At 43.2% G+C, this 14,218-nt stretch overlaps 1 protein-coding gene across 1 annotated transcript in view; it reads right to left on the reverse strand.

The window, feature by feature from the left end:
• LOC122797753 (trafficking protein particle complex subunit 9-like) overlaps positions 1 to 14,218 on the reverse strand; it is a 3,992,710-nt gene that overhangs the window by 2,497,835 nt on the left and 1,480,657 nt on the right. Inside the window, exon 16 of the mRNA XM_044066278.1 lies at positions 3,758 to 3,910. Within this exon, the coding sequence (XP_043922213.1) occupies positions 3,758 to 3,910 (153 nt within the window). The remainder of the gene's footprint in view (positions 1 to 3,757; positions 3,911 to 14,218) is intronic.

Raw genomic sequence — 14,218 nt, forward strand, 5'->3', positions numbered from 1 at the left:
CCTTCCCTTTCACTCTTACTGGTACCAGTCCGTCACAAATAACTCCTGACACTCTTCTCCACCCACTCCACCCTGCCTGTACTCTCTTCTTAACCTCTCTTCCACACTCACCATTACTCTGAACTGTTGATCCCAAGTATTTAAACTCATCCACTTTCGCCAACTCTACTCCTTGCATCCTCACCATTCCTCTGTCCTCCCTCTCATTCACACATATATATTCTGTCTTAGTCCTGCTGACTTTCATTTCTCTCCTCTCAAGAGCATATCTCCATCTCTCCAGGGTCTCCTCAGCCTGTTTCCTACTCTCACTACAGATCACAATGTTATCCGCAAACATCATTGCCCATGGGGACTCCTGTCTGATCTCATCTGTCAACCTGTTCATCACCATTGCAAATAAGAAAGGGCTCAAAGATGATCCTTGATGTAATCCCACCTCCACCTTAAACTCATCCGTTGCTCCTACCGCAGACCTCATCACTGTCACTGCCCTCATACATATCCCATACCACTCTTACATACTTCTCCGCCACTCCAGACTTCCTCATAAAATACCACAACTCCTCTCTAGGCACCCTGTCATATGCTTTCTCCAAGCCCACGAAGACACAACGCAACTCCTTCTGACCTTCTCTATACTATTCCATTAACACTCTCAGCGCAAACATCGCATCTGTAGTGCTCCTTCCCAGCATGAAGCCATACCATAAATGAGCAATTAAAAAGGGGAGGAATAAAAACTGTAGTTATGTGAGCATAATCAGTACTCTACGTAAGGTGAGATAAAGGGGTGGCTGGCCAGGGCACAAAGTGTGAAGGGGTGCAACCAGCACTGCAGAAGAGATGGCAATCTGGCCCAATAGCAGTAACAGCAGTCATTTAAACACTCAAGCTAATATTGCAACTGTTTAAATTAGTGTGTGTGTGTGTGTGTGTGTGTGTGTGTGTGTGTGTGTGTGTGTGTGTGTGTGTGTGCGTGTGCGTGTGTGTGTGTGCGTGTGTGTCTCTAACTGCTGTAAGGAGCCAGGATAACTCTTTGCTATAGTAAAGTGTGGAGGATACTTGGTGCACAGCGACTTTATGGGCAGAAGGGGAAACAACCTCATCTAGACACTGCTTTGAGCATACTCACCTTAAGAATAGGTGTTCAGACTTGCAGTATGATTTGTTATGCTTGGGAATTAGCTGTAAGCAGACAGCCATTTATCTGACCGGACTTTTTATTTACTTATTTTACAGTTTGTTTACCAGGATGGTCCACTGGGCCGAAGGAGCCCGTTTTCAATGGAGTCCAGGGGAGAAAAGCTCCAACAAGATTATACAAGATATAATTTAATTAGACAAAAACATACAAACAGAAGTTACACAGTACTATAATGGAAAAAACATACTAAGCATCTAATAATAAGATAAAATGCATACACAGTGTAAACAAGGTAGCTTCTAGATGGGTATATAATAACATAGTATATGTATTAGTGACTTTTCCCATTAAATTACAAAAAGAGAGAACTATGTTCACTTCCAAAGTGGAGCTGCTCAACTCCCCACACAAATAATACCAGCAGGATACTTAGAAGAAAGCGTAAAGCAGTCCAGGCAATCTTCAGTTCATTTATGTTTCTTCAGCCCTTAATCCCTTTTTGTATATATTTACCTTCCTGCAGAACAGGCATTGTCAATAAAGAAGGTGGGGAGCGAAAAGGTGGACTTTTAGATAGGCATGCAGAAGTCTCAAAGATGAAATGAGACTTGGTGACACTATGGACGGGGAGCTACAGACTTGCTTCTGATTAATCAAAAGTACATCTGACTCTGAGAAGAATTCAAGTAGTACACAAATGGAAAAAAGGAGAAGAGCTGAATAAAAAGCTAAACTACTTGGAGACCCCCCATAATTTCTTTAACAAATTAACTTTTGTGGGTAAGGCAACTGTACAGGATTGTGCAGGATAATCAATATCACCACTACTGTTGATTTAAGAACACATTTTTTGAAGATCATCAAAATATATTTTTACATGGATGCTGCTGCTTGCATAACTACTGTCTATGAAACTTACTACCCATCACTTCTGTGCAGTAGGCACTACAAAGTAAAAAGGTCTCTAGATTCCCTGCCTCATGCTGGAAGCTAATTAGCAGACTATCTTTACCAAAGTTTCCTAAAACTCTGCAGCATATTCACTGTGAGAACCCTGGCACAAGTTTGAGATACCTGTGTGCTCCTTCAGTTTTATAACACCACAATCTAGATACTGTACCAAAATACAAAGATTTTACAATAAAAACGAAAAAAGCTGCTTTGCTCTGCTTTGCTAGAGAGTTATTGAAATTGGTAGTCAAATAAAACTGCTTAAGTATGGTATCCATCAAGTCACTTTTTTAACAAACTCAAAGCTTTTCGAGTACAAAATCTCCATTTGCACTGTGTGTTTACTTATTTGTCTTTACCTGTGGCTGTTAAAGGTTCATTTGTATTCATAATGAGCAGCTGTGACGAGACAAACACAACAATAAACACATCCTCCTACAACTTCGGAAGACCTAGGAACGGAACTATATTCTGAAAGACGTATTGCAATCAGTTCTTTTGAAACATATAGATAGAGCTGTAGTACAGAAATGTTGTGCCCTGGGTAGCACAAACAAATGTTGTACATCTAGAATATAGAGACTTATGCTTCGGTCTCGTAATACGTGGTGGTGATGCTGCGGTAGCGTTGTCGCCTCACAGTAAGACGGTGTCTGGTTTGATTCTCAGCTAGAGCGTCATCTGCGTGGAGACATGCGTGAATGGGCATACCTTCGTTGAAGGTTGTGCTTCAGGGCTGGTAACTCGGCACGTAAAAATCAGCTACCAATCATTAGCAGACTGGAGTTCCGCTGTGGCGACCACTAACCGGGAAAAGCCGAAAGACGCAACAACATGCTTGGGTCAAGTATCATAACCAGCTTCTTAGATGTCTGAGACATGGATGCCAAGAAATTCAGTTTGAGAGTGAAGCTAAAGAGGTGAATCTTGGCATCCAGGTCAAGAGCACACAAAGCTGATTATGATTAGAGACCTAATCATAATTATCTGTAGTGCATAAAGCTTTATCTACTTCATGTACTGCCAGCTACAAAAAAAAAAAGTGTAAGTGTGCAAAGTGATTTACTGGGTTTCTCCTCTTTAGAACCAATTGCTTTCAAGGCTGTTTATTTATTTATTTATTTAATTTTATTTTATTTATTTTACATTTGCTTACATCTGTTACGATACTCTATTGTGTCATGTTTTTTTTGTTTACCTTCTGCTGCTGGACTTCGCTGGCAGAATTGTACGCGAGACTCAATCTTAACAGAATCTAGATGTCCTTAACAGGTTTTTGTTAAGCACCTCTAAATGCTGTTAAGATCTGGCCTTGTGCTAGGAACCTGCTTAATAAGTTTACGTTTTCCTGATTTTGGTGGGCAATCATGGCACTCCATATACTACAAGGCTGCACATTTTTCAGGTTGTTTTTCCAGTGCTTGGAAAAGTGGAGAGAATCACAAAGTGCAACACCATGACACTCTACTGCAGTAACTTAAAAATTAGGGTGTAAATAACAGCAGAGCAACTAGTTAGCATTAAGTTAGGACAGAGTACAAAAAGAGGTATCATGCTAAACTTTGGAATATTACATAAAACTGCACGAAAGATGCAAATAAACAAAGGTGCAAAAATATGACTCAAATGATTCAAAGTTAAACAGAAAAACTGACTCACCATCATTCAAGTCCTGTAGTAAATTCTCCTGGCAAGAAAAGTCCAACTTCACCTTGATGTTGACAGTGAAAGTTGCAATTTTACCTGGTTTCAAAGGAAGCTGGGATAGAACATCTTCAATGTTCCAACTCAAGAAGTCACCATACAATTTTTCTGTGGGGAGAAAAAAAACACTAGCTAGTTTGACAATCCAAAAAACAATTTTGCAGTTTAATTATGTGCCGAAACTCTGGAAAATATCCTATGTTACACCCATACATAAAGGCGGGACCTCCACTGAACTTAATAACTACAGACCCATTAATTTACCCCCCCGGCCAAAATCCTAGAAAAATGCATCTATACCCAGATGCTAAACTATCTCCTAGACATGGTTTCAGACCTGCCCATAGTACCACTACAGCCCTCCTCTGCTTCACAGACACAGTAAACCTTCTCAAAAATGAAGCCCTACAGGTGTCAACACTTTTTTTGGATATGTCCAAAGCATTTGACACAGTCTAACACCAAATCCTGCTAAACAAACTAAACCAATATCACCTATCAAATTCCACTCTTACCTGGTTCCAAAGCTACTTAACTGACGGGTACCAAGCTGCCCATAACTACAGGAGTCCCAAAGGGTTCTATCTTAGGACCACTACTATTCACAGTCTTCACAAATGACCTCCATACCTTCACACAGCATGCCTCTATCATTCAGTATGCAGATGACACTACCTTAATCTGTGCTGCACAAAACATCCCCACCCTCCTGCAAACAACTCAACTAGCATTCTCTGACGTTGAAAACTACCTTGCCAAAGCTCAACTTATCCTCAAATCCAAAGAAAACTCAGCTTATGATAACAACCAGTTCTAACAAAAACACTAACAGTCAATTCACTATCTACTCCACAAATGCTACTCCAATCACTCCAGTGGCACAGGCTAAGCTATTGGGAATAACCATAGACTCCCACCTAAAATTTGATAGTCATCTCAACTTAACTATTAAAAAAGTAAATGCAAACTGGGATCACTCTACCGTATCAAACCATTTCTTACCAACAACACAAGATCAGCCATTGCTCGCTCCCAACTTCTATCCACCCTACTCTATGCATCTTCCATTCTGACTAATCTCAACAAAACTGAACTAAGCAAAATGGAAGCCTGCTATAAAGGAATTGCCCGCTTTGCTGCAAATTGCTCATATAGAACTCATTACTGTACTGCTTTGAGACAGCTCCACTGGCTTGAACTGCCCAACCTCCTAACCTACAATCAGCTCTGCCTCTGTCATTCTATCTATTACCTCCCCAATAAGTGTCCTGCCCTCAAAAACCTAGTACAACACTCAGCCAAAAGGCCTCTTAGATCATCAAGCAAACTACTAGTAGAAGTCACCAACAGCTATAATAGCTTTGGAGATGCACTATATAGTAGTTCAGTGGCTAAAAAATGGAACTCTGTCCCTACTAGCATTCAAAACACATCATCCAAAGCCTCCTTTAAAGACCTCATCAGGCAACATCTCAAGCAAAGTTGGCAGTGCCATGATTGCTCCCCAGGCTAGCGAAAGCAGATAACGTATACATACTAAATCTAGAGTACTTGATAATAGTTTTCAATCTTACTCACAAACACTGGCTAATCCACAATGCATGTACTGCACACCTGTGTACTATGTAGGTATTCTACCTATGTTCCAAATTTCAGCTGTACACCACAAATCTATTAATTACGTTTATTTTTAAATTAATATTTTTTTGTTTGTTCTCTCCACTGTAACTCTTGATGTGCCACATACCACTGTAAAAACATGTCTCTCGTAATTTGTGTGTATACTGATCATGTCTAAATAACTAAATGTGTCTGTAATTTTTCTTTGTGGAGCTTTTCTTCCTGGGCCTCTGCTGAAAAAAGGTCTTTTCGGCTCAGTCAGACACCCCCTGGTTAACAAATGTAAAATAAAATAAATAAAATAATTCCTAGTTCATGCTTTTTTACTTTCAAGTTCCCTTCTCATTTGTATCTCTTTTGTCATTTACATTATCCCACAACTCTACAGTAAAGCAAATCCTTATGGGAAACACTACCTGCTAACTTTCAATGGCCATAGCCAAGTACTACCTCTAATAGTCTCCAACTTCTATGCAAATTAGGAGATTAAACAAGATGGAAGGAGTATGAACAATTTGAGGGCAGCTGAGTAAAGTAACAGTACTACAATATTGCTATAGTATTTTAAAAAAAATATAACTAGACATTATCGACTAACATTTCACTACAGACAGACGATCAGTGTTTGGTGTGGGTTTCTGAGGTGTAAAATGTGAATCAATGCACAAAAAATATACTTAAAGATCAACTACAACTTTTACAATTTGCTTTATTTCCACCTCTTCTGTTTGTGTTCATGCCATACCATACATACCTCTCACAAACTCAAACCCAAAAGTGAATTCAACATTTAACTAATACTAAACTCAATCAACACATGTAAGCTCTCATCTACTGTCAAAAAGCAGAGGTCTCTATAAGCATTTGTCAGTCCAGACTCAAACTTCATAACCTGAAGAGGTGAGAAAAGGTAATAAATGCTGACAATCTCTTCCCATGGTACAGTATGAAGTTGTCTTGACTGCAATCTAGCCAACACATTAGACTACTGGTACAGGCACTGTACGCTTGAGAAGGATGGAATGAGCAGTGCAGTGAGTGCTGGCTCACCCCTACTGGGGGGATGGCACCAGGTCTGGTGGGCTACTTGGGTTGCACCTAAAGAAAACACTGGATATTGCACTCTTGGAGTCTGGACCTAGTGAGCTCAGGCTGCCATGAGGTGCTTATGAATGTACCAGGCCTCAGGGCTGGCATGCATACCAAGGCATGCAATTGTGGAGCTTCAGGGTTGTGAGTAGGTGCAGGAGGTCTATCTCACTCATGAATGACTTGTTCTGTACCAAGCAACCCTCACCTCTCATGAGGAAGCTGGTGAGCTTAACTAAGAGAAGAGCTGGGACTTTGGCTCTCACCCTAGGAAACGGGGTGGCCCAACTTCTGCCTTGAAAGGGAAGCTGGTGATCTCTGGCAGGGAATAAATAGGTCATAACCCCCTTGCCTGTCTCACAAACCAGTGACATCTGGGATATTAGGAGCCTTGGTGAACTGAGCCCTGTGGGACCAATCAGAATGCCTCAGGAGGAATGACTGGACCAACCAGGTTCTGGTAGCAGGGTCACACTTGGTCAGTTGATTAGTTAAAAAAAAATGAATGTTTACCCTACATCAGACATGTATTGTGCCTACCCAGAATGAATAAACTAGTAATACACCTTACATTCACCCCATGCAATGTAAGCTGATTTAGTAATCATTCTTTCCAGTTCTAGAAAGGTTAATCTGCTCTTTTAAAAATGGAGAAGGTAGAAATTGAGGGGTTATCCTCATAGAAAGTACAGTTGTGTACATTTACAATAAATGCAGATGTTAGAGTGTATTCACTGTTGCAGTCATCACATTTGGGTTATCCTGCCAGGGGTAGCCCTCAGTCGGCCTGAATACCAGAGGCTTAGTATTTCTGCACCGGTTGCTGTCACTCCAAGACTGATGTCAGGTCGTCAGTGGTATAAAAACAGGCAGCCGACGCCATTACATCAGTTTTTCTTGCCCTAAATGTTAGAAGCCCCCATAGGGATTTCAGTTATGGTGGAAGACCACCACCAGTAGAAAGTAAATACCAAAAAATTCCTTGTAAGGAGAGAGAGAGAGATATAGAAAAGGGGGATGGAGGGAGGGAAACCAGGACAGTGAATACACTCGATCATCTACATTTATGGTAAGTGCACACAACTGTACTATGTTCTTAGTATTTCACTGTTGCAGTCATCACATTTGGGTTGATTCCCAAAGCTGTAGAAAAGGGTGGAGGCAGTCAAGAAGACTGGGGGCTGGCTAGGATGCCCTGCAGGACTGTGGTGGCAAAGCCTGCCCTGGATTTGGAGAAGATAGGAAGGTGGTAATGCTTGGTGAAGGTAGTGGGGACCCCTCTGAGAAAAGCTGCATAAAGTGGAGGTTGCTCTGGTAAAATGTGTCCTGACCCCCTCTGGGGGTGGTTTCCCATGCTGTTTGTAGCAGAAATGGATGCACCGCGCTATCCATTTGGAGATTGTTTGTTTGGATATGGCCTTGGCCTTGCCCTCTGCCCCTGCAGCGAAGCTGACTAGCAATTGATCAGTTTTTCTAAAAGATTTAGTCCTGTCCAGGTAGAATCTGAGCTGTCTGTGCACATCTATTGAGTGCAGAATCATTTCCCCCTTGTTTTGTGGGCTAGGGAAAAATGGTGGCAAATGAATGGATTGGTTTAGAGCCACACTGGACACCACTTAAGACATGAAGGATGGGTTAGTCCTAAGGGAGACCCTCTCAGCATGGAAAATGATGAAGGGCTCTACAGCCATAAGTGCTTGTAACTCTGATACTCTTCTAGCTGAAGTGATGGCCAGAAGCAAGGCTGTCTTCGAAGAGAGAAATTTTAACTCTGCTGAAGCTGCAGGTTCAAAGGGAGGCAGGGTGAGCTTTTCCAACACAAAGTTAAGGTCCCAAGCTGGGGTAAGAGCTCTTCTGGGTGGCCTCAAGTTGTTAGCCCCTCTTAGGAACTGTTTGATGAGAGGGTGTGAGAAAAGAGGTGGCTCTGTGCTGAAATGAGCAGAGATGGCAGAGGCATGAATTTTAATAGAAGAGAAGGATAGACCCCTGTGTGTCTGTCAAGTAATCCAGGATGAGAGGTAGGGAGCGCTGTTCAGTTGCGGCTCCCTTAGCCTGGATCCAAGTGCAAAATCTTTTCCACTAATCAGCATAAGATTTTTTAGTGCTGGGGTGTCTGGCCTCACGTATAACATCTTAGACTGGCAGCTTGAGAAGAGGTCAGGGAATAAGCCAGGCTGGCAGGTTGAGGGTCTGCAATTGGGGATGCATGAATTCTCCATTCCTCTGGGTCAGGAGTGTTGGAATCTGAGATAGGTGCCATGGTGACAGGCTCCGCAGCAGTGGGCACCAGTGCTGTCTTGGTCAGTCTGGGGCAATTAGGATTGTCCTCGGTTTTTCCTTCCTTATTTTGAGCAGTACCCTTGAAATGAGTGGTAGAGGGAGAAATGCACAGACTGAGAGGTTTGCCCACTAGAAGGATAGAGCATCCACTTTCCAGGCCTTGCTGTGAGGTTCCCTGGTGCAGAATTTGTTGAGCTGATGATTGGAGTGGGAAGCAAAGAGGTTGACCTTCGGGGTGCCCCATTTATGGGTTACAAGGGTGAAGGTTCTGTGGTCTAGCTGCCACTCCTGTGGCTCTAGCAGGTTTCTGCTTAATTTGTCTGCCAGAGAGTTTAGGGAACCTGGCAGGAATTGTGCCAACAGGTGTAGTTGCATGGCTGAGGCCATGTGCCATAGGGTCATGGCGAGCCTTCAGAGGATAAGAGTGAGTCCCTCCCTGCTTGTTGATGTAACACATTACTGTGGTGTTGTCTGTTTTGATCAGTAGAGGCCCCGGGGAGAGTAGGGGTCTGAAAGCTGTCAGGGTGTGCTGAACAGCTAACATCTCTTTTTGGTTGATGTGCAGCTGTAGTTGATTTGGGCTCCATTGGCCCTGAATGCACCTGCCATCCAGGTGAGCCCCCAGGCATAGTCTGATGCATCAGTGGTGAGGGTCTGGGGGGTGTGGGGTTGTGAGAAGGGAAGTCCCTTGTTGTGGTAGCATGCTGCTGCCCACCAAAGAAAATCTTTCTTTAGACAAGGTATCATTGGTATAAGAGTTTCCAGGTCTTTAGAGTGCTGACACCAAAGGCTTTTTAGGTACCACTGTAGTTTCCTCATATGCAGTCTGGCATATGGAATGAGTAGAATGCAAGAGGTCATGAACCCTAAAGCTTTGCAGGATATTCCTTGCGGATAGCTGGGTCCTGGTTGCTAGTTGAGAGAAGTAGGCTGTCAGGTAGGCTTGTTTTTCTGGAGTATGGAATGCCATCTGGGATGCTGTGTCCAAGCTTGCTCCCAGGAATACAATTTTTTGTGTGGGGACTAGTTTGGATTTCTTTTCGTTGATAGTATACTCCAGGGAGGTCAGTAGGTCCTTTACAAAGGTCAGGTGCTGTAGTAGCTTTTCCTGACTGTCTGCCTGAATCAGGCAGTCGTCCAAGTACGGGTAAATTTGAATATTTCTTTGTCTGCAAAAAGCAATGGAGGGAGCCAGACATTTTGTGAAAACTCTGGAAGCAGTAGATAAGTCAAAGGGAAGAGCAGATAACTGAAAGTCCATTGATCCTCCCCTGAAAAGTAGGTATTTCCTGCATGACTCCCCGATTAGGATGTGTAGGTAGGCCTCTCTCAAGTCTAAGGTGGTTAACCAAGCATCCTAGAAGTTGCTGGAGGGTGAGCATTTTAAATTTTTGTATCACCAGAAAGGTCTTTAGAATGGATAGATCAAGGATGGGGCGCCATGTGCCCTCTTTTCTGGGTACCAGGAAGAGTCTGGAGTAAAAACCTTGGCCTATCTGTTCTGCAGGAACATACTCTATTACCCTCATGGAAAGCAGGGAAAGGACTTGCTATTTGGCCTCTGCCCAATGGTTTGGGGAAAGATCTGGGAACCCTTTGGGGGTTGGCAGTGTGTGGAAATAAAATTTGTATCCCTGGGACACTATGTTTTGAACCCAGTGGTCGTTGGTAATGGTGGCACAGTTGCTTGTGTGGAAGGACAGTTTTCCTCCTAAGGGCACAAGCAGGTGGGCAGAGGGAGGGGGTGGAAGTGAAAAGTCACAGTGAGTTCTTTCCACAAGGGGGTGGCTTTGCCACTCCCTGATTTTGAAGAGGAGGAACTCCATTGCTTAGATCTCTTCATTCCCTGGGGCTGTTGTCAGGGGGGTCTGCTTGCCCTGGATCTGGGCTGAGCTGGCCTGGAGTGGACAGGAAAGGACCAGTGCTTGGAGGGGCAATGCCTACTGAACCTCAGTGGCTGGACCTGTAAGAAGTCTGTCTGCATAGATTTAGCTTTTTCTTCCATCTTTTTAAGACCTCTTCAGCCTTGGTGCCAAATAAGTTGTCTTTGGGCAAGGGTACGTCAAATAATTTAGATTTGACATGGTCTGGCAAGTCTGTCCCTTAAGCCAAGCATGCCTTCTAAGGACAGAACCAGTGACTGTTGCCCTGCAAGATGCTTCTAGGGCGTCAAAACCACATTGTCAGGTGTGCTTAGTTACTTGACTTGCAGAATGCATTAACTCTTGCAACTCTATTTTCTTCTGCGAGTTCCATGGTATGTTGCTGATATTTCAGCATGTGGAACTGACAATTTAATGCTCTAATAGCAAGAGTAGCAGAGGTGTATACTTTTTTTACTCCATCTGTCTAATCATCGGGAATCCCTATCTGAGGGGGTGGGATTCTTAGCTGAAGTTGCTTTGATTCCTTTGGGTCGTTGAGAAATGACCTTGGGGTCAGCAGTAGGACTCGATAATACCTGTCAGGTTTCCTGGGAGCAGGAGGGAGGGTGTCAGGGGTCAGACTGGATTCCATAAAAACATCATCCATAACATCCAGGACAGGAGGAATGGCCAGAGGTCTGTGCTGTGGAAGATCAAGAATTCCCTGAGTCTCTTTTTTGACTGAGGATAGTCCTGACATTCCCATTGGAAATGCCCCCTTAAAGTATGTAGGGTTTCCCCAAAGGAAACATCCTTGAGTGGACAGGCTGAAGGGATGGACTCCTCTGCATCAGAATCCTCATAGGCAGAGAGGGGTTGCATATCTTCATATTCAGATGCATCAGAGTCATCAGACTCCTGTTCAGATAAAACTGCTGAGGACAAGTCTCCTTCTCTTGGAAGGGGTAGCCCGACTTCCGCTAATAAGCATTATAATGTCTTCCGCCATTTTAAGCATTTGAGATTGAGGTGCGGAAGCAGGTGCCTGAGCTTGGGTCGTCGTTTTTTTGGGTGTGGTTCATACCCTGGGCCTTAGAAACTCGGTTGTATTCGAAAGAACTGAAGACACGAAAGAAGTCGTCAGTCTGTGTTGAGTATCGGTAGTGCGAAGTACTTCCTCAGAAGCCGGTGCCTGCTCAGCGGCTCCGGACCCATCCAAGGTAGAGACATCCGCAGGATCCTTAGTCGAAGTAGTCTCTCGCAGCATACCGGACTCTGAAAGGGTTTCAGTAGCGGACTGCAAATCCACAGAAGTAGAGGGGATAGGAAAGGACTTGGAGGGGCAATGCCTACTGAACCTCAGTGGCTGGACCTGTAAGAAGTCTGTCTGCATAGATTTAGCTTTTTCTTCCATCTTTAAGACCTCTTCTGCCTTGGTGCCAAATAAGTTGCCTTTGTGCAAGGGTGCGTCCAATAATTTGGATTTGACATGGTCTGGCAAGGTCTGCAAAAGCACCTCACTGAGGACCGGAGAACTGACGCTAGCTTAACGGAAGCGTTGTCAGAAGTTTTGGACCTCTGCGGTCTATCTCTGTCTTTATTCTTATGTTTTTTCGTAAGCTTGGTAGTCAGATGGCTTACTGAAGCCATATCGGAATCCGAGGACTGAGAGCAAAAATATCTAGCTACAATAAGGGCCCGACGACGTTTATTTCTGGAGTTGAACAAAGCACAAAACCGACAGTGGGGGAACGTCATGGTCTGGGCATAGACAGGTGATGCAGTAAGAATGAAAGTCTCGATCTGGTATTTGCTTTCCACAGGCGAGACAATTGTTAACTTTTTCTGACATTGGTTAGAGCAAGAAAAAAGGATTCCCAACAGGGTACTTCACTTTAGAAGACTTCAACTTCAATTCAGAAACGAAAATTCAGGTAGAGGTCAACCGGCACTCGTGCAAACTGTTTCTGCTTCAGGCTCCTCAGCAAGAAAGACTGGTGTTATGGCGTTGGCTTCCTGTTTTTATACCACTGACGACCTGACGTCAGTCCTGGAGGGTCAGCAACCAATGCAGAAATACTAAGCCTCTGGTATTCGGGCTGACTGAAGGCTACCCCTGGCAGAATAACCCAAATGTGATGACTGCTACAGTGAAACACGAAGAACATCTAGTCAGAGCTACATTCAATGATTATTGTTTTAAGATGCCTGAGTAGACTTTCAAGTTACCTTTAAGACATTGTGTTGTACAGTGTGTGTATTATTTCTTATTTTCAGCTTAATGTTTTTTGCAGTCATACTGTGGAAGTATTTCTAAGAATGTCTTCTACATTAAAAAGAATTAACAGTGTTCTCCTCAATAAGAAAGCAATAACAGACTAGAAGAATGATATGCAGTTGGGACCAGTCAGAAACAAAGCTCTGCATTTGGCCACAATTAAGGATTCCAGCAAATGCTTGACCTCTGCACTGTGTGTGTATGTGTGTGTGTGTGTGTGTGTGGGGGGGGGGGGGACTGAGCTAAGCATGTGTTACAGTTGATGTATCTCACACACACTTGCATACCTCTCAACTATCCAGACTTTTTGCCTCATATTTTTGTTCTGTTCCTCATAGAATTTGTTGTTTTCTGTCAAACCAATGTGGATTGAGGTCACTAAATAATGACAGACATTTGAGTTTCAGACTTTATATATTTATGGAAATGCACACAAATGCAAAATCTGTTATTCTTGCATCTTTCTAAGTTTATAAGGGCAATATTTAAACTCTGCCACTATTTTTAGGCCTATGACCCCAGTTTTCCTTGGCTTTGCCCAGATTTCTTGTACAAAGAGTTTAAGAGATAAGCACCTGGAAAATCAAGAACAGTTTTTTCTCAACATTCTGTTAGTTACAGAAGTCATCTTCTGCAAGAATATCATCAATCAGCTTCCTTCTTACCTCTAACTAAACTTGAATGCTAGCATGACAATCTACTGTTTAACAGCTGCAATCTGTCTGGACTAATATAGAAATCCTTTTCCATTACCAGCACAGAAGAAATGAGCCCTCACTGCAGCCCAGGTGACCAGGGTTGATTAGCTGCCCTGTCTTTAAAACAGCCAAGCAAGGAGAGAAAGGAGTAAAAGGAGATGGCCTGCTTGGTTCTCTTTGGATGGGGAGGGGGACATGGTGTGTGCTCAGGGAGTGCAAGGGGAGGTCAGATTTCTCTAGTGAAGACCAAGGAAACTACCTCTAGTGCTCAGGGATTGGTGGTTGGAGTTGTCTGCAAGCACGTGTCCCTTGTGGAAGTGAAGGGTCACCCTGCACCTTCAATACACTGCATCCCCACACAGTTGGCTCAAAGACCTGATTAAAGGCCTTAAACCAAGTTAAAATAAGCAGGGTACGGTAAAGATTAACTGAATATGAAACATCATCAGAACACACCATGACACAAAGTGCAATGAATTTGCAAGAGAGAGACCAAAACTTGTGTGAAAAAAAAATTTTATGTGAAAAATTGACTGCTTAACTCTTTCTAGGGAATCTTCAGTGTCTAATGAAACTATATCCAACT

This window comes from Protopterus annectens, chromosome 3.part1, assembly GCF_019279795.1.
Source record: "Protopterus annectens isolate FY-2018-M chromosome 3.part1, PAN1.0, whole genome shotgun sequence".
In the NCBI taxonomy this organism is placed as follows: domain Eukaryota; kingdom Metazoa; phylum Chordata; order Ceratodontiformes; family Protopteridae; genus Protopterus; species Protopterus annectens.